This window comes from Eschrichtius robustus, chromosome 8 (genome assembly GCF_028021215.1).
Source record: "Eschrichtius robustus isolate mEscRob2 chromosome 8, mEscRob2.pri, whole genome shotgun sequence".
NCBI classification, from domain to species: Eukaryota; Metazoa; Chordata; class Mammalia; order Artiodactyla; family Eschrichtiidae; genus Eschrichtius; species Eschrichtius robustus.
In genome coordinates, this window is record NC_090831.1 from 14424416 (window position 1) to 14446830 (window position 22415).

Consider the following 22415-nt stretch of genomic DNA (forward strand, 5'->3'; position numbering starts at 1 on the left):
TTCTATTCTCAGTACATTACAAAGTGCCTAGCCCATGGCAGGCACTCAGTAAAAAGCAAATGATTTAATCAATCAATTATAATCACCTGTCCTCAACTATAACCTAACACACACACACACACACACACACACACACACACACACAAATTGCTTGTGATGCAAAATGATCTTTCTAGTGTATTTTGTCTCAGTATGGAAATGTAGTGCTGTTATACCCATAATAAGTCATTTTTAAACTGTCTAAAACCTTACAGGCACTATCAAGAACAGACATCACATAAAGGCAAAGAAAGTGGCCTTTTAAATGGTATGGGTTGCAACGCTGAGTGAGCTATACACTCAGAAACATCTCTCTCACCTGCCCAACAAGAAATTCTCACCATTAAATTAATCCGTAAGGATAAGATACTGTAATGTCAAGAAACTCCTTTGAAAATATGAATACTACACGGTCGTTCACATACACTTAGGTATGAATTCATTTATCAGATTATTTGAACAAAGAACACTGGAAAGGTGGTTTTTGACTTGCCAAGGACTAAGGTGTTGGTATATATATGGAAAGGAAAGGTCACTTGTTGATAAGGATGGACCAGACACTGGGCCAGGCGACCCCGTGCACGGGGGCCAATAAGACACCAACAGACAAGAGTAGTAAATGCCTCCAGGTTTTTCCAGATATTCTTTAAGTAAAATTAGGGAGAATTTTTATTCCATTTCAACAAATGTGTTTGAGTGAACCCATTTATGACTTACAAAGGAGAAACAAAGATCATAAGTATTCAGTCTTGAGGCCAGGGCTCCAAATATAAAAGATGGAGATTAAGATCTACTGGTTGTAAGTTGAGGAGGGAGGTGTGTGTATGTGTGTATGTGTGTGTGTGTGTGTGTGTGTTTTGAGAGAGTGGAAAAGGTGAGAGATTAAAAGGGATTAAGAGAACCTTTAGCAGAAGAAATACAGTAGAGAGGAATCTGATGATAGTTACTGAGGTGTAATAAACACCAGTGAAACATCATACTTGCTTCACTAATTGTTTAAGTGATCACCAAAAGGGTAAAATCCTTATAAGTAAATCAGTCTTAACAGTAAGGTGCTCTAAATTTAGAAAGACACAGATATGCTGTGGTCTTCCCTTAGAGAGTACAACACACAGATCTCTAAACTTCGAGTAACACAAATAGAAATATCTGCTGGCTCAAGACCAATCTGCTTGAACAGTGGTTTCAGGAGACAGGATGGCTTCAGGAGACAGGATGAGGAAATGTATGTGTTCTGTGTCATTGTCTCTATAGGAATATTTCACATAGCCAGACCAACTCTTGAATCAATCCCCTTTTGCAAAGTGTAGCTATAATATAAAAGTACCTCTGACAAAACAATAGCAAATATAAAAGTGGCCTTTAGAAATATTAATGTCATAGTGTTACTAGCAAAAAGACTATTAAGCACAGAATTGTCATTACAATCAGGACGTAAGCTTGTGACTGGATGTGTTACCAAATTGGGGGTCGGGGGAGGGAGTTAGGCAGGAAAAGGTCATACAGTGAATGTTACCTCTGCATAGACTAGGATGGCTAGCAACGGCTTGTTTTAGACAGGAGAAAGCTTGTGGTTCCCCCCAAAACTGTAACTTAACCAGTTACCTATACAGTATATTATGACATGAAAGTTGACACCACATACAGAAATACTAAATACTACATATGCTCCAGGGGTACAAGTTATTGTTGCTATGGGAGCTGTAAGTTCGGAATGGCAATAAAAATGGAGTACGAACCACCTGAACAGCCTTAGATCACACCTTTATGGAAACCCTATGCATTCATACACTTGACAAATCTTTACTGAGTGCCTACTATGTGTAAAGCATGGTGTTAGAGGCTGTGGGAAAATATGGCCCCTGCCTCAAGCAGTTTATGAGTAGATACAGCCACTGGGACCTTATGGATCTACACGGATGGGGAATTCCTTCCTCTGTGGCCAAAGAGCAGAAACTTTCCATATTATTCTTCAAATGACATGAGGAGAAGTCTGTAAAGTAGAAACGTTATTAGAATCTACCCCCAATTTGGGACCTAATTTTAAAAAGCTCCTGCCCAGCAAAGGAAACCATAAACAAGACAAAAAGACAACCCAAAGAATGGGAGAAATATTTGCAAATGAAATGACCGACAAGGGATTAATCTCCAAAATATACAAATAGCTCATGTACCTCTATGTCACAAAACAAACAACCCAATCAAAAAAATGGGCAGAAGATCTAAATAGACATTTCTCCAAAGAAGACATTCAGATGGCCAAAAAGCACATGACAAGATGCTCAACATCATTAATTATCAAAGAAATGCAAGTCAAAACTAAAATGAAGTATCACCTCACACCGGTCAGAATGGCCATCATCAAAAAGTCTACATTGCAGCACTATTTACAGTAGCCAGGACATGGAACCAACCTAAATGTCCATCAACAGATGAATGGATAAGGAAGATGTGGCACATATATACAATGGAATATTACTCAGCCATAAAAAGAAACGAAATTGAGTTATTTGTAGTGAGGTGGATGGACCTAGGTCTGAGTGAAGTAAGTCAGAAAGAGAAAAACAAATACCGTATGCTAACACATATATATGGAATCTAAAAAAACAAATGGTACTGATGAACCTAGTGGCAGGGCAGGAATAAACGCAGACATAGAGAATGGACCTGAGGCCACAGGGAGGGAGAAGGGTAAACTGGGATGAAGTGAGAGAGTGGCATGGACATATATACACTACCAAATGTAAAACAGTTCCAAGCAGCAACATAGCACAGGGAGATCAGCTCGGTGCTTTGCAACGACATAGAGGGGTGGGATAGGGAGGGTGGGAGGGAGGCTCAAGAGGGAGGGGATATGGGGATATATGTATACATATGGCTGATTCACTTTGTTGTACAACAGAAACTAACACAGCACTGTGAAGCAATTTTACTCCAATAAAGATCTATTAAAAAATAATAATAATTTTATAAGGCGTGCCTATGCTTATTTACAAATGTTAAGATCTCCTAATGGCTTGCTAAGTATCCCATGAAATCTCAATAAATATCAATATATACCTAAGTCTAGATAGAGGTATGCTTCTTAAACATGAGACATATTGTATATTATGTAAACTCCCTCTCCCATTGGGAGCTGGCTGCAACCCCCTTTTCTTGAGTTGTTAAAATTCACTCTGGTACACCTTAATCACTTGAGACAGCTCAAGCCAGAATGTACCTGAAAAAGAATATGGAAGAAGATTCCCTTCCCCCACTCCTAACCTCGGGAAGTTTCAGGGTCTAGGCGATGTCACGGGTAATTTATTAACCGGAATGAGGAGTAAAGCAATGCATAGCTACTGCATACATTGTTCATGTGATTGTTGTTGGGATGGGGGAGGGGGGAGGGGGCACAGTGCTGGCAGAAGTGGGGAGGGAGAGGGAATGAGGGAAAGAGAAAAGAATTATTATAAAAATGGTCAGAGAAAACAGGGTATAAAGATAATTTTGCAAAGAACAATCTCTGTTTTGCACATTTTTCTGAACCAACAAGATATCTGCTTAGGGACCAATCAGAGGTGGCCTAAGAGTGATGACATGATGCCCAGAGTATGAAGTCTCTCTCACCCAGGTTTGGCTACTGACCTTGGTCAAATCACTTCACCTCGTTGAGTATAACAAGGGGCTTGGGTCAGTTGGACTTGATGACCTCTTTCCTCTAAAACATCTATAACTATAGGAAATTCTTACTTCAGCAGAGATGGAGGACTTTATCATATCTGCTCACATGTATCCATACCTGCTGTGGGTGCCATAACAGCTGGGACCTTGTATCCCCAGGGCCAAGAAATTTGCCCAACAAATGCCCAAGAACCACTGTTGAAGGAAGGAATTCTTGTATCCCTCATTCATGCTTTAAGATTCAACATTAAGATGTGCTATAAATAAAGTGAATAAGAAAGTGAATAAGAAACTACAGCTGAGGAAGCCCCTGTCCTTGTAGACATCAATATGAAATGGAAAATAATCATTTTCAAGCCTCATTTACATATTCTGAAATGAAACTGGTAGCAGAACACCAAAAAATCCCAGATACGGAATTTTGAGAGGGAACAAAATGAAACAAAGCCTCCACTAAGAAAAGCATCCTCCCCCGAGATATAGATTAGAAGAGTGACAGCTGTCATGAAGGAACCTTTCCAAAGCAATTACTGAGTGCCTGCTACATGCCAGGATGTACCTCTAGAAAGACTTAAGAATTGTTTGGGAAAGTCGGGAGACAAGGGGAGAGAGTAAGATGATGAGGAGAAAGAGGAAAACAAGCTGTCTTGTCTCTAAAATCTCTTTCAACCCTTCAACTCTTCTCAGATGATTATGTACCAATTTCACAAAAAGTAAGAAGGGAGGAGAAAGGGAGGAAGGAAGGAAGGAAAAAGAAGAGAAAGAAAGAGAGATAGAGAGAGGAAAGGAAAGGAAGCACTTCTGCACCAGTCTAAATTGAAAATACAAAAAGTCCAGGACCTTATTTTATTCAAACCCCTTTGCTTGGATTCTCAGTCTGATAATGGCTCCAATAAGACATCAATATCATTCATTTCCTGCAAAAACAGGCCAAATGTAATTGCTCAGAAAAAGGAGGGGGGCTCTGATCCCCTGGCCTCATGTTTTCATGGGAATGGATGTCTCACCTATGAGAGCAGCAATTCTGTATCACGTTGGTGAGTGACAAGAGTCTGATATCCATGGTCCTCCACCTCCATACAGGAATTTGATTTTTTCCCTTTTTGCCCTACTCCCAGTAGGAAACAGAAATCCTGGGTAAATGAGTCTCTTCATCAGACCCAAACTTTCCTTTGGTAGGCTGTCCCAAGATCAAAATGCAGGGACATGAGAAATTAGCAAGCCCATCTGGCCACAGATGTAAAGCTACATTTCTCCATGAGCTCTTAAGTAATAAAGTGAAAATAAACTCAGGAATTGAATAAAGGATCTTCTTTATTGCCCCTTGAAACCCTAATAGAATTTTTAAATTGAGTGCATGAAGCACCAATTTATTTTTAATTAATATATAATTATAATTTTTCCTAACCTGAAATAATGGCCAGGGGATCAGGGATATATTTTCCACTCATTTGCTCGTAAACATAATTTGAGACCCTGTGTTAGTGATGATATGCTAGCAAACTCATGTGCTGACTTTAACCAAACAACCAAGAGGCACCATGATCCCACATCTTCCATGTTTTCTTAAAAATTCTATTTCTATGCAAGTCAAAACTACAGTGAGGTACCACCTCACACCGGTCAGAATGGCCACCATTAAAATCTCTACAAATAACAAATGCTGGAGAGGATGTGGAGAAAAGGGAACCCTCCTATACTGCTGGTGGAAATGTAAGTTGGTACAGCCACTATGTAAAACAGTATGCAGGTTCCTCAGAAAACTAAAAATAGAATTACCATATGATCCAGCAATCCCACTCCTGGGCATATATCCAGACAAAACTGTAATTCAAAAAGATACATGCACCCCTATGTTCATAGCACCACTATTCACAATACCCAAAACATGGAAGCAACCTAAATGTCCATCAACCGATGAATGGATAAAGATGTAGTACATATATACAATGAATACTACTCAGCCATAAAAAAGAACAAAATAATGCCATTTGCAGCCACATGGATAAAACTAGAGATTATCCTACTAAGTGAAGTAAGTCAGAAAGAGAAAGACAAATACCATATGATATCACTTATATGTGGAATCTAAAATATGACACAAATGAACTTATCTACGGAACAGAAACAGATTCATGGACATAGAGAACAGACTTATGGTTGCCAAGGCGGAGGGGGTTGAGGGAGGGATGGAGTGGGAGGTTGGGGTTAGCAGGTGTAAGCTTTTATATATAGAATGGATAAACAACAAGGTCCTACTGTATAGCACAGAGAACTACACTCAATACCCTACAATAAACCATAATGGAAAAGAATATTTTAAAAAAAGAATGTATGTGTGTGTGTGTGTGTGTGTGTGTGTGTGTGTGTGTATGTATAACTGAATCACTTTGCTGTACAGCAGAAATTAACACAACATTGTAAATCAACTATACTTCAATAAAAAAAGTTTAATTCTGTTTCTAATAAAGATTTGATCCAACTGGAAAGAAACAAACCCATCAAGAAATAATAAAGGAAGAGAGATGTGAATAAATGAGAAAACCTTCAAAGATCTCAACGCACAGAATCTTTGACTCATATCCTTGTCTACTTTCTTGAATTCTAGCATACACCTCACTTCTACTCCTTCTCAACAGGCTCAGCCCAATTTCCCCCATTGCTGGGCTCTTGCAGGAGATGGAATCAAGACTCAGCTCACCTGTCTGAGCAGTGAGCATCACTCCTCCCTTTAATTCACAGTGGTCATTGAGAGGAGAGATGTAGGTGGGAAAAAGGTGGTAAGCCAAGATAGAAGATGTATTATACTACAGTGGGTTGCAAGCTCCAGGCAAAAAACACCGTCTTTACCAAGTGTTATGTTCACTTCTGATGTTCCAAAGCAATAAGTACTTCGTGGAAGATCATGGTGATTCATTTCCCCAAATCATCATATTGTTTCCTAATCATCTATCCATGATTTCTGACATAACTGAATTATGTGTAAAAGTTATAAGAGATATTTGAGAGTAAACTCCACAGGTTTGACATCCATAACACACAAATGTAAACAGAATGAATGTTTTGTGAAATTTTCAAACTACTGGGTGGGGAGAGATTTCTCTTTTTCAGCCCCACTAAGGTTGAAAATGTTGAAAATGCCACTGACAGGAAGAAATTTAATTGAAAAGAGTTAAGCAGAATAAAAGATATCCGTTAGTTACTTCAATTCCAAAAATGGAATTGAAATAGATGAAATGCCACAATATTATTAAAAAGTTTTCCAAAATTTGAGTTAAGAAATACCTCCTCGGTAGAATCACTGATTTCCCACCACTATAATCCCTAAGGACAATAATTAGTTCATAAAAATTAGTTTAGAAGTGCCAATGCACATTTGGCTGGAATTTAGTTTTTATGAAGAATGAAGAGAGAAAGCAAGCCCATCTTGCAAATTCTACACCTTGATTTCAAATCCAGGCAAGAATGTTAACTAGTTAAAAGATAGATAGATAGATAGACAGATAGATAGATAGATAGATAAATTGATAGATGATAGAATGTTAATTCATTAAAAGAAAAAAGATAGACAAAGAGTTTCTGAGGCCAATAATCTCAAATAGTGAGGACTATTATAAAATATAAACTTGTTTTCTATTTTATACATTTAAATAATATTAATATATATTATATTTATCTATATTAGGTATATTAGATATATATTATAAAATATAAACTCATTTTCAAATCCTCCCTGAAACTGCCTATGGGAACTTTTTTCCTCATACATACACAGAGCAGTGCCTACTGGCCACCCTGACGTCTGTTGTGTCTGTAGGCATAGCTCATGGAGCACTGGGAAATCAAGGCCAGTGTGACTCCTAGTTTAGTCAGGAGCAACTCTTTTTATAGAAGCCTACCAGAGAGCACCAACTTGCCCTTCCATCCTTCCACCCACAAACTATTCTATTGTTTTACATTTTATAGACTGCCATTTCCCAGACTGCCATGTAGAATCATTTTCCAGACTGCCATGTAGAGCCCAATTTTGACAGGTAATGATATCAACCATAAAATTCTTACATAGAAAGTGAATGAGTCATGGATTCTTAGAAAAAGGAGGAGGAAGAAGAGGAGAAGGAGGAAAAGAGAGAGGGAAAGAGGTGAGGGGAGAGGAAAAAGAAGAAGGAAAGGGAGGAGGAGGGAAGGAAAAAGGGTGGGGAGGAGAGAGGGGAGAAACAAGAGATATTTCTGTGATAAAATATGCCTTCATCAAGAGATGATACTAAGAATCATACTTTCCACAGGTAATGTTTAGGGCCATGGTTCAATTCTGTGATTTTGTGTATGTTTAAGGATTCACACCCTGGCTTCCAACATCCTTAGGGCAAATTCCAGCTTTGCCACTTACTGTCCATGTGAATTTTTGCCACCTCCTGTGTCACCTAATTAGTGAGATGGAAACAATAGCAGTAACTACCTCACAGAGTTGCTGTAAGGATTCAACCACACTTGTAAAGTTCCTGGCACCTAGTAAGTACTCACTAATTGGTAGGCTATTACTAGTGATGTTATTTTTCAAATGACTAAATATCTAGCTCTTTTCTGGATGAAAAATGTTATCAGAGAACAAACGTATGGACACCAAGGGGGGAAAGTGGCGGGGGGGGGGGGGGGGGGGAAGGTGGGATGAATTGGGCCATTGGGATTGACATGTATACACTGATATGTATAAAATTGATGACTAATAAGAACTTGCTGTATAATAAAATAAATAAAATTCAAAAATAAAAAAAAATGTTATCAAACATTTTCTTGGCTATTCAACAAAGCTTACAAGCTTCCCACTGAAACACATACACACACACACACACACACACACGCAAACACACACACACGAAATAAATACCACGCTAAATTCCCTCCATTCTTCTTCTCCTGTGTTTTTATGATTGTGTGTGTGTCTGTGTGGGGGGCAGGGTGCGTCAACACTGTTTCATCTTCATTATCTCATTTCATTTAAAATAACATTCATTCAATTTAAGAGGCACTGTGATGGAGTGCATTAGAATTACCCGTAACGCTTTTAAAAAAAAAAAACAAAACTAATACTCAGATCCTACCCAGAGAAAGAGAATCAGAATTTCTGGGGACTGGTCCTGCATATCAGTAAATTTTTCCACGGTTGCCTCAGGTGATTCTAAAAGACAGCCAGAGTTAAGAACTGGTGTAGAGGGAAAACAGTGAACCCTAGAAAGAATATCTGGGTTCAAACCTCACTTCTGCTTACTAGCAATATGGATATAAATAAGACCTATAACCTCTCTGAGCAGTTTTCACTTCCATAAAATGGGAATGATGGCTTGGATCTACTTCTCAGAGTTGTGGGTTTCAAATGAAAGTATTAATATCAGAGAGCTGCTCTGCAATTTGTTCTTGAAAGCCTGCTTTGAGCTTCACGTGAGGGACTCAGCTACTTTTAAGGCTATAAATGAAGCGTGATCATTTCCTATCCAGGTTACTTGTCCCAGCATCTGTAGGGAAGAACAGAAAATGAGGAAGCATATACCCACCCAATCGGGAGTTTCCTAGAATCAATTCAGGGAATCTGTACAGTGAAAGATGTCACAGTCAACCCACACTTCCATCTCTTAAACAAACACTATATCATTATTTCCCATTTCTCTTTTTAGTACACTGCATGTGAAATGATGTGGTTAAGATGAATGAGAGCCATATCCTAAAAGAAATGTAAAACATAACTTTTCACATTCTCTTACATATTTAAGTAGCATATATTTTGTCTACTTTACCAAAACCCTAAATTAGTTGATTTCAACACTATGTCTGATTAGTTTTGATTCAGCCCTTCTCCTGACTGCATTAGTTAACCTACGAATCATGGTTGAAGGATTGGTCTGACAATATGGAATACAGAAAACAGGAATTTAACTGACATTAATTACCATGAATCTCTTCTGGTCTCCTTTTCACTAATCTAGGTATACTAACTGAATAATGCATTGGAAGCATATATCTCTGTCAATTATCTTAATAAATAGCATTGAGGCCCATGAAAGAAAAGAAGTTATGCATTTTGTTCAGCTTGGAACAAACACAGAGGTTTTAAAGTCATAGTATATCTGAATGAGAACAGTCACGTTATGTTATTATCTCTTATTCTTACTTCTTTGTCACTAAATACAATATTGTGATCTTCATTGCAATTTTAATTGGTTTGAGTTTTTCATATATAAGTGATAAATATCTATTCTTGTGGCATAAGCTATCCTTCACTTTTAATATTACACCTCACCTTCTTTTAGGAGTTACTACTTAGAGTTTTTTGGTAAAGCAAAACCCCATTCAGAAGATTCTGGAATTTTTTGTGCTAAGAGAAATGAAACATCTGTGCTGTTAGTCTCATTGCAGAGACGAAATTATATTGAAAATCTAGATGCTCACCAAGAGGTAACTGATTAGCTATTGTGGTGATCATTTCACAATATATACAAATACTGAATCCCTATGTTCTATACCTGAAAGTAATATAATGTTAAATGCCAATTATAGCTCAGTTTTTTAAAACAGAGAACTGGTTAAAATTAGGAGTTTGGAATTAAAATATACACACTACTATACATAAAATAGATAACCAACAAGGACCTACTGTATAGCCCAGGAAACTATACTCAATATCTTGTAATAACCTATAATGGAAGAGAATGTAAAAAAAGAATATATACATATATATATATATATATATATATATATATATGTATATATATAACTGAATCATGTTGTTGTACACCTGAAACTAACACAACATTGTAAATCAACTATATTTCAATTTAAAAATTTTTTTAAATTAAAGAAAGAGAGAACTGGTTAAATAAATTAATGTATCCATAAAAGGGAATACTATAGAGAAGGGTACAGATCTACTGGTAGTAATATTACATGATGTTAAAAATACATTTTTAAGATCTGAAAGTAGTTTGCAAAACTCTATGTACAGTATGGATCTACTCGGGTTGTATAAAGATTTTCTATGCTTACACATGAAGAGAAAATTTCTGGAAGGATACGTAAGAAATTATTGATGATGATTATTTGTGAGGAGTAAAATGATGGGGTACATTATCTTTCACTTTATACTTTCCTGTGTTGTTGAAACTGTTTGTCATAAGCACGCATGACTTTTATAATTTGTTGAATAAAACATTTTAAAAGACTTGTTGGATTCCATTCTGTAACTTGCCTCTATCCTATGCATATAAGAATTGTATTCATGGAGTTCAGGTTTTTTTGAGCAAGAGCCTCCTGCTCTCCTTGCTTGGCCCTACAAGAAACCTTTCTCTGGTCCAAAAAAAAGAATTGTATTCATGTTCTGCAGGTTTTACTCAGATGCTTCACTCTCTGCCTGAACTAGCTGTTTAATTTCTATATGATGAATCATGGTAGAAGGAGAGAAAACAATCCCAGTTGATATGTTTCAGCACTTGTCGAAAGCAGCTATAAAATAGAAGTACACTGCCAAACCCCCTGTTTTGGGAAGGAAATAACCACAATAATCATCTTTTTGCAGTATATTCATCAACTATGTATTCAAATTTCTACTATGATCTTGATTTCTAGAAGTTGCAAAGTATTTTTCCATTGTCTTGAACAACTTAGCTGAGTGGAGGAGCATTTTAACTAAACACCAACCATAATTTTTTCATGTATTAAAATTGAAAACAGAGAGTTAAAATATTTTTAGATTATTAGAGTTTAAATCATTAAGTATCCCTAAAATGGCTAAGGGATGTGCATATGTGTTTTCACTAATTAGATTGCCTCATTTTCATTTTTACTCTAAATTCCTTAGTCTCTGGAATTCTAGACATAGGTTTGTTTACAAATGGATAAAGTTTCCCAAAAAGAAACAACTTTAGTTCCTAAATTAAGTATTAACATTTTGCCAGGAACAAAGTATGACTGTCTTAGATTTGAGCCATAACATTATTCATTGTTCCCAGAAACCTTTTGACTATTACTATAAACACCTTTTATATTAGCAACATTAGAAATACACTAAGAAATACACCTAAGAATGTGTTAAAAACTCCTCTGTTAAAGAAAGATTTGAAGCAGAGAAAATGAATACAGCAGTGATCTATTTTTCAGACCCTTGAACACCATCTGCTAAAATGAGTAGTGAGAAATTTTCAAACTGGGGGTTCTTATAACACAGCCAAATTTCCACAAAATCTCTTATTTTCCCAAATTCTGACCTGGGGCCTTTCATCCCACAATCATCACTTCTGCCTACCACTCAACCAACATCTTGTCAAATCTGGCTGCAAGATTAAGTTTCCCGATTCAGAATTCAATATAGGAACCCTAAGGATATAAGATCCAAGCTGGAACATTCTGTTTTTTTTAAAAAAAAGGATAAGATTGTTTCAACCCAGAGACCACGGTTTGCCCTGACCATCATGATGAATCATCAGGGCTGACTCGCAGTGAATGAGCCTGATGTTCTTGGCTTTATCTGTGCACATTAAGCAGAATTTTACATTTGTCCCAACTCTCAACCTTTTCTCCAAAAGGTTGAAAGAGTCTTGTTTTTGAGTATCATTCAAGGCTTACAGAATTAACTAGCTCTGTCTGAAGCAAATTTGGCCTGCCATAGCCTGATATTGTGTGCCTGGCTCCATTCTTACCCATGCTGCCCTTCAGTTTTGGATGAATACCACTGAAGATCTAAGAGATATCTACCTTTCTTTTCATATATCCTCAATATCCATTAGGGTTTCTGGTACCCATGCTTCTGTGCTGGTGCAATATTTGCCTCTCACTCTCAACAATAAAGTCTTTCATTAAAAAGATAAATTTCTGTATAAATTCTGCACTTTAAAAAAGCACTTTGTTGTTTCAAAGAAGAGTTTACCTGAGTTCATCCGATCAAGGCTAAAAACACCACGTAGGGCTTCCCTGGTGGCACAGTGGTTAAGACTCCACCTGCCAATGCAAGGGACACGGGTTCGAACCCTGATCAGGGAAGATCCCACAGGCCACGGAGCAACCAAGCGTGTGCGCCACAACTACTGAGCCTGTGCTCTAGAGCCCGCAAGCCACAACTATTGAGCCTGAGTGCCACAACTACTGAAGCCCACGTGCCTAGAGCCTGTGCTCCACAACAAGAGATGCCACCGCAATGAGAAACCTGCACACTGCAAGTAAAAGCAGCCCCTGCTCATTGCAACTAGAGAAACCCCCAATGCAGCCAAAAATAAATAAATAAAATAAATAAATAATTTATTTATTAAATAAATAATTTTATTAAATAAATAAATAAATAATTTGTTTAATAAATAAAAATAAAAACACCATGTAACAGGTATTTAATTTTTTTTAAGTATATGTGTTTAAGTTTTTAGGTGTTAGAGATCGATGTTCACTTCTTAAAATAGTTTCCAATTAATCATGAGAAATCAAAGTCATAAAATATGCAGAGTCAGCATCATAATAACCACCAGAAACATGTATATTATTAATAAGGTTGCTATTTCACAACACCCAAGCACTGGTTACACTCTTGTAAAAAGCTCCAGAAAAAAAGTGTTTCTTAATTTTAAAATTCATGTTCCAGCATTGTGAAGCTAATTTTTTTTCCTTTTGGCTTTGTTTTATATGTTTATTTGTCCTGTCCTATTGTTTCACTGCCTATTTGTGTGCTCTACTATTGCTAGACGAGATGAAAGATGCTTACAAAATACCTTACTGAAAACACTACCTACAGAAACAACTGCGTTGGTGAATTTTCCACTAGCATTTTGCTTTGTTTTGCTTCAGGTCTTGTCTCTCTTTCCAGTGCCCTTTGCTGCCTGGGCAGCCCACGAGGATTCACTTTTCACTTATGACTCATCCGACTGACTCTGGATTACAGTGGAAAAAAGAAGAAAAGTTGATGGAAAAATGACACTGAAGGAAGAGAGCAAAATACCAGAGCAATGAGTTTGAGTAACTATGTCCTTTTCATTCAAGGTGTCAACACGTTGATTTGCGTCTTTGACCTTAGGAGGTGGGAGCTGGAAATTGTAGGAGTATCTCTTCCCACTGGAATAATCCACCCCCTGGGGGAGGGGGTGGGCTGAACATAGGTGAAATTTAGAATATTCTGTTGATGCTCAATTTTTATTTCTTGTTCTCTGGTTAGAAAAACGCTGCTAAGGGAATAGGGTGACAGTTCACCTAGAATCAGTACCAAGTATCAACAGCTAATCTCTCTCTTTGGAAAAAAGAGTCCTTCATATCACGGGGGTTTTAAAGCTAGTGATAAAACAAAAAGCTATTTTCTGAAACCAGCCCCTTGAAAAATAAAGCGTTCTTAAAATCTACAGAGTTGCCTTTAATATAAACAACCAGAGATGTTTTCCATTATCTTGCTACGACTTACATACAAAGGTTTTATATTTAGGAGAAGTGGTAGCCCTGAAATAACAATAATATGGTCATTTACAGTTGGGCTAAAGAAAACAATACAAGCATAGGGCAATCCAGGAAATAATTTATCAAATAATAATTAGTAAATTTTCACCAAAATTGGCTCACATCGTATAACTGGGAAGAACGAGAAAATAATAGCTAGAAGGAAAAATGAATCTTACTGAAATGTAATGACAATCTCTCACAACCCCTTCTATAAATTTTGATTACAACTTTGGATCAGCTCAAGACATTATGAGTCAACAGAGTAATTGACATGTGATCCCAGAACAAGGCTTCACTCAGTAATTTACTTTATTGGACACATATTTCATCTACCAAAAAAGCAAAAAGAAGGAAGGAAGGGGAAAAAGAAGAATATAAAGGCAGGCTTGAAATTATATTTAGAGCGGCTATTATCTCTCAAGTAAAAGTTTGGCTATAAAATACAAAATTATTTAAAAGATTTGTAATTTGGATTTTCTTTTAGTATTCAAATTCAGGTCAATATTTACCTCTTTGCACATTGTTTCTTCAGGTCTAATCTTTTTATATTTGCATTTTATTTCACAACTTTATTTTCTACTCAATCAAGCATTAGAAAAAAAAGCATCAGCTTATATGATATCATAATGAGATTGAAAAGTGGAGTTTTTCAATATTTGTGAACATGTTAGTTAAATTGTAATTTTGGTAAACAATAAAGTTGAAAAGAGAAAGATGCTTTAAACTGTATGGTTAAATGCAGTTGACATAGCAAAGAAATGGTCAAGGAAGGAATACCTTCTTTCAGTGACCTACAGAACAAGTACTATAGATTTTCCATATAGGAAACATATACATTCAAACTTCCTTTCATAAGCATTCATATTTTAAATGCTTCAGCAACCTCTCTCCGTATTCTAGATATATGAATCCAAAAGCTTTAAATTCTTAAGCATTGAAATAATACTTGAATAGTATATAGAGTTTCATTAATTGGCCTTAGAAATAGAAAAGAAAATTTAGTTTCAAAACCAGATTTCATGTGCCAGTTGTTCAGTATTATTATGAATATTATTGTATAGTATTATTACTGTATTGACAGATTTTACTTTAAGGGACAAAATTGGCTTTACAATTTAAACACCTGCTCAAGTAACATAGTAAACTTCAATTTAAAACTATTTTAAAGGTAATAAAAACTGAGTTCATCTGATAGAATATAAAAAGCTAACATCAACTTTCCTCCAAGTGTTGAGTGGAATATTGCGTGAAGTGTTTAAGGTCAGTTAGAAATACACGGTACAAATTCAATTTTGGTGAGTTCCGCACTTACAAAAGGCATACTAGCAGCAGAAAGAATAATCCTTAATTAATTTGTATTTTTCTAGTAGACCATTTACCTATAATAATACCTTGAAAAAAGTATTCTCAATTAAATCCAAACAATAATAATTACACATCCCCAAAATATATAAGTTTGTTGAAGCAAATAGGTCAATTTCAAAAAAAAAATGGTGGGCATTCACACCTACAAAAAATGACTCTTTAAAGTATATGAGAGTTATGCTTGGCACACACAAAACAGGATTAGGTTAGCCTCAAAGTTTAATTTTTATAGAAGGGGCATGAAAAGCAGTCTCCATGGACTGAGAACAATCTGCAAGTGTGTAATTTACACACTGTCAGGCTCCCCTCTCCCTAGGCCACCTCCGTTTCACACATCAGCTTGACTATGTTCTAGGTAAGCACATTGTTCTTAAAGCATCATTCAAATACTTTTTGGAACAAGGGAGGGTATAAACAAACCGACGTAGAAAATTGTTTTGATGCTAGAACAACGAAATATTTGTGTTCTAGAACCTTCATATGAAAAAACATGCGCTGAGGTACTGTTAAGCCAAATGCCCCCAGTTACCCACACTCACTCCCCTTCTGAGCTCTTAGCACACTCACTGAGCATGGTCTCAGACAACTGCCTTCACTTTCTAAGGTGCCACTTTCAAACACTTTAAATTGTCCAAATCTACCTTGAAAAAAAAAAAAAGACCCATTTTACTGGTAAGGAAAATTGCAACAGCTTTTGATTGCACCTCCCATGCTGTTAAATATGGTTTCTTCCCTCTTCTCTGAGTACTTCAGCCATGTCCACTGGGGGTGCACACTAGAGCCCTTTTATCCAGCTGTGTCTCTCCCATTCCCAGCAAACTCTTAGATGTGCCTGATACATATTTTTATCTAATTTGCCTCATCTGTTGTTTTTATTAACAACTAAGTTAATATCCCCTGTCCTATAATATTTCCAGAAGTCAGTGTATAGAAACACGCAGCCAAGCCCGGACCCTCAGGCCTGCACATAAAGGTGGCAGGCTAGCCTAGGGTCCTCTGGGACAGCAGTGCCAGAAGGAGTATTGGACACAATGACCCGTCTGCATGAGATGAGAAAAAAAAAAACAAAAACAAAAACCAAGAGGTCTGTAATACTGATAAACTAAGCTGTCACTCACAGGCCACCAGCTCAGGTCTGCAAAAAAAGATGCAGTGAACATTGAATGACCATGAGAGGTGGAAATGTGTCTTCATTTAAAAAATGATATTCAAACCCACTGGTCAGAACCTGCTTAACTATTTAATTTGAATTGATTTGAAAATCATCTGAAGGTAAAATGCCTCCTATGGTTCCAAGGGTTAGGAAGCTTGCTACAGATAACTATCAAAAATCTGGTTTGATTTCCCAGAAACTGTATGAATGAACCAAGTTTCTTTATCTTGAGATACCAGGCTGGGAGTTTGTTCTTAAGTACTAGACTGCTTAATTGTTTGCTTGGGGAAGGGAAGGCCCTGGGGGAAAGGCACGTACAACAACATCTCTTCTATCTCTTCCATGAAGCCGCTGCACTCTCCCGAGCTGGATCATGACCAGCAACGCAGAGAAGTCCCCTCTTCCCCTCCAGTGGAAGCATCTAGATATGCGATCCCAGAGATGAATGAAAAAAACCTGAAGATCCTATTTCACGGGAATCTTTCAGTATTCTGAATGGAAAATATCATTGAAAACTAGTGATTTGCTCCTCCAACTCAAAGCCATGTAGGAACGGAACTCAGACCAGAAAAAAAAAAAAAGGACAAAAATAATTATCATTGCAATACGTATTTTGAGAAGGAAGACACACAAACATTTGTATCATCAACTGAGACTGATTCACACCTGCTGAGTAGGGAAAAGATGATATTGAAATCAAAAGCTGAAAAATAAACCACCTCTTTCTGGTTATGAGTGACTGAAAAGCAAGAAAAATTATTTGCACATTCTTGTCCTTATTGTTAGAAGTAGTGGTTTGAGCCAATATTCCTACCTGTGCTGTAACAGTTAAAAGGAAATCATTTCAGATCTCGATGTCATCTTTCTTTTTATATCTATAGATATGGGTTCAATTAGGTTTTCTGACTTTCATGGTAAGTATATGGGACAGGATGCTCTTTTTCTTTGCTTTTGAATATTAATGTTTCAGTTTCTGAAATAAAAATGTACAAAATAGTTTTTGTACATTTTTAGTACAGAAAATTTTACAACCTTCAGAACAACTGCTTTTATAATTTACTAGCTCGACATAAGTATCTGGGGTTTTTTTTAACAAATAATTTATGAGAAATGAAATCTTCAGAAAAAAACTGGCTACTTTGATGCAACTATTTAGTAAGTATAGTAAGTATCCATAAAGAGTAATTAACATATATAGTTCCTGGACACACTTAAAAGCCTTTAAAAATCACTTAAAGTACACACAAAATACAGAGCCATGTAATAATAGCAACCAATATGAAATCATGACAAATTAGAAGTTTAAGTCTGGTATTTATAAAGTGTATGCCAATTCCTTTTTTTTTTTTTTAGTATCTACTTGAACCTTTTAAAAGTATATACATGAGCAATTATTTCCAATAAACAATATCGAATAACAAATTAGAAATATCTCTTCTGGTTTTTTTAACCAAGCTTCTTTTCCCAGCTAAGGGAAATATATATGAAAGGAAATCCTTTTTCTTATTTGGTACTGAAACACAGTAATTTTGCACAGTATTACAGCCGTACTGTGGTCTACAGAAGAAAGAACATGCTTGCCAACTAAGAAAAGTTTTATTTAGCAGGACAAGACAGTTATCAGAGCTCAAGTTTTATTTCTACGTGAAATGGTTATCTATTTTCACATGTATGTATTTAATTCCACATGGCACAATTATTTTAGCTATATTTCACATGCTTGCTCATCAGTGAATACTTACATTGAAATGGGTACTAACAGTATATAAAATCAGTCTTTACATATTTTTTGCCTGACAAATATAAGCCCAGAGACTTCACTTTATATATGTCTGTAACACAAAAACCAACTTGAAAGTTTTTAAAAATATTGCTCTGTAGAAGCAGCTATCTACGGCTTTTAAAACAGTATGAGCCTGTGGAAACACCGTATTATATATCTGACATTTTCTACCTAAAAATACATTATGAAGCGTGCTGGTATTAATAAACCATGTGCTTTCAGACCCCTAAAGTGCTTTGCTATAATCTTGTTGACGGTATATTTCCATCCATGCTATTAACATACAGCAAACAAATTTTAGGTCATCACCTTGCCCAGCCTGTCTTGATTGGAAAGTGTGAAAAAAAAAAAAGGAAATAAAAAAACTTTTAGGAGTTCATCAATATTCGTAACCATATTCTGATTTATGAGTTAACAGTTCCTAAGTAAGCAGAGATAACTGAGAAAAATTTTGGTCAAAAATACATTACAAAAAAAAAAAATAAAACAGAAAGCAACCGCATATATTCCCTTTTTCCTCACCCCACCCCCATCACAGGCAGAAAAATCACCCTTCCTTTGCAGCAGGGCACAGTCATTCCTCTCATCCCTTCAGTTATTGGAAGGCAAATGAAAATACAATGACCCTTTCCTCTTCTGATTTAGCTCACGCCGCAAACATTTAAACACAAACTGAAACTACTGATTTCACAGAAAGCACCGAAACAGAAAGAGCAAGACTCACTGACCCATTTGGAAGACAAAGACGACAGAACAGAACGGGAAAGCTCTAAAAATCAGCTTGTGAGGCCTCTGAGAGATATTCTTCTGGCATTTCATCACAGCAGCCCCAGACCAGTTCACCTCCCTAGATACAGGGTGGAGGCACTAAATAGAGCTGTTTATTAAAGCTGTTGTGTGGATTGCATTAGGAGGCGCGGGCAGACCACCTGGACCTTTCAGACTGTGGCAGTGTTTAATTTGCAGCCTGCCCGTCCGCAGCGGCCAAGACCACTACTACATACATCTAACCAGGCTCGATCACACATTATCTGGGTTGGGAGTAAAGGCACGTGTATTTATATATTTATATTTTCCATAGAGCAAGGGAGAGAGAGCGAGAGAGACAGAATACAGCCAAAATCAAAACATTGAACAGGAAATTGTTAACTACCTAGAAAACATAATACTTTAGACTCTTCCCACACTTTCTTCCAGAGATCACAATCTCAACAGAAAATAAATTCTAAAAAAACGTATATTTTTAAACATTCAGGCCAAATGATAAATAAATTTGTTCTTTGGGGTTTCTTTTTTGTGGTTGTATTAGTTTGGGTTTGTAAGCATCGCATTGAAGTTTGAAGCTGAGCTTTCCTAGCTAGATTTTAATGGGTGCTTTTTCCCTTTCACACTTCCAGCGCTACGCTGGCAGGTAGCTGAAGATACAGATAGAAAGATGGTACTGTAAATATGAATTATGTGAATCATATGGTGAGACCCTTGTGGAAAAAAGGGGAGTTGAGAAATGGCTGACTCCATACCTGACCAATTACAGCTCGCATGGTCCCCGTGTCCTGCTGGGCTGAGAGATCGCAATCCATCATATGTTGTCTTTGAAAAGGAGAATGGGGGTTTCTGGCACGCATCTGTCAATCAACTTCTGCACTCACAACCATCACCAAAAGCAAGGGGGGAAAAAAGTCAAGCTGCTCCACCAAATAGGATGAAACTGTCATGTGACCTCCGGCAGACACGCACACACACATTCACTACCTCCACAGAGCGTAAGAATTTTCTGTAGATATGAAATGACATTGACAAATATCCAATACCAAGTAAATAAAGTGAGACAAACAGCTATTCACCAAAGACAAAACATTGGCTGTAATCTCCCGCTAAAGGTTTAACAAACCTCAGAGGATTTTTTTTTTTTGTAATGCTCTGGAAACCTATGTTTAAAACAAAAATAAAATTAACTATTTCATGTACTAATTGAGACTTTGATTTCTATGCCACCATATCATTTTTTTCAATGATAATTCATTATCTTATTTCTCTTATCCTGTCCCTCATGATTTTATCTTCAGATTCTCTAAATGACCTTTTGACAATATGCAGTAATCTCTGCAGTTTTATATAATGTCACCGTTATGGAAAAGCGTTAAATGTTCACCATTGAATAACACAGATACCTTGCTATTTGTTAATTGGAAACGGATGTACACAATCATTTGTGTAAACTGCGATGACCACACAAATGTAAAATATTCAAAGTGTGTAAATAGTAGTCACTAAACTTTTTATCTTTTAAAAGTTACGGAAATGGTTTATTTGCAGCTCGTCTAAACTGGTGCAACGAGATGACAAATATTTCAACTTTTTTTCACTTAATTTAAGCTATTTGATCCCACACACCCTAGGATAGATTGTTGATGTATTACTATGAGTCAGCTATTGTAAGAGCGACATGAATATCACCTAGAAGTTATTTAACCCTTTCAGGATTAAGATCAGAACCTGATTTTCAAAACAACCTGACAGATATTGCAAAGTTGCTCTTTGACAATCCAAAACCATAAATAGTATCCATTACCTTGGTGGCTTTGTGGAGTTACTAACGTTTGCGTTTGTCCACTTTTTAAACTTAAGTTCATCAGTTGGTGTAGTCTAACTTTTTCAAAAAGAATTTACAGGAATACTTTGTGTTATTAAAACAGGGATGTTTTTTCAAGGTTCAAAACTAACGTTAAGCTTGAGAGGTAGAGGAGTGATGAGAAATGTTTAATACAGAATATATATTCTTATGTAAAACGCTGTATTGTATCATCCCTTGAAAATTAAGTAAAAGGAACTTCAAGTAAGAAAAGAGAAAAAAAGAAAAACAATTTCCAACATGTTTAAAGAAAGCTTTAGGAGGAGAGAACTAAGGATTGAAATCTCATCGACTTCTCATTAAGAGTTGCCCCACAATATAAACATTTACATACACACACACACACACACACACACACGCACACACACGCACACCCTTAAATCTACATCCCCAAACAAAAAAAGAAACTGCACCAACTGTGTAGCCCTCCTGAGAACTGACGACGGGAAAGGTCCTCCTAGACATGATTAAAATGCACAGATAGCACTGACACCCCGTCCCTGCCCCTGGAGACACGGACACACACGGGTGTTTCTGCAGCCACCCCAGATCGGACGCTGCTGGCGCGTCGGTCGCCACCTCTAGCCCGGGAAGGGAGGCGGGGACAGCCCCTCTCCTCCCCAGCCCGGAAATCTGGGCCGGGGTCGCCGTGGGACCCGGCAGGGCTCTGCCAAAGTTGCCCAAAGCCTGAGGGCTCGCAGAGGGCAGGTGGGGCGCGGGCGCTCCTGGCGTCGCCTTCCTGGGACAGGGAGACACAGACACACAGACAGGCAGACAGGGAGCGCGGCGGGACCGGGAAAGTTGCGGAGGAGGGGCTGGGCTGTCGCCCTCACCTCTGCAGCGCAGCGCGGGGATCCTCTCACTGCCACACCTCCCTGCAGGCTCAACCTCCCCCTGGGATCGAAGCTTCCTGGACAGTTTGGGGGGTTGGGGGGCAGGCTGCAGGATGAAGCCAAAGACCCCCATTTGAAGCTCCAGGTGGTCCGGCTTGACCTAGGGACAATTGTTTGCTTACACTAGGGTTATTTACATGACCTTCTGGCCTGTGTTAATTACCGTAATTACTATCGACGCTGGGGGAGCCCTGAGCCGGGTGCTGTCAGGCGCTTGATATTATGTTACCTCACGAAAGCCTCTTAACAACTCAGTGAGGCGGGGACAGTCACTCCCATTTTACAGATGAGCTACAAAAAATATATAACTGCTCAAGATTAACAGGGACATGATTCACACCTGCTCGGAATCCAAAGACGGAGCTTTTCATATGAAACCAGAGAGTTGGGTGACATTCAGAATAAAGGCTACCATATGTACAGTACAGA

The 22415-nt window shown here is 37.4% G+C and overlaps 1 protein-coding gene across 1 annotated transcript in view; it reads right to left on the reverse strand.

The window, feature by feature from the left end:
• The window catches only part of POU6F2 (POU class 6 homeobox 2), a 450607-nt gene extending 430521 nt beyond the window's left edge, over window positions 1-20086 (reverse strand). The window contains exon 1 of the mRNA XM_068549950.1: window positions 19982-20086. Within this exon, the coding sequence (XP_068406051.1) occupies window positions 19982-20086 (105 nt within the window). The remainder of the gene's footprint in view (window positions 1-19981) is intronic.
• Window positions 20087-22415: the final 2329 nt, after the last annotated feature.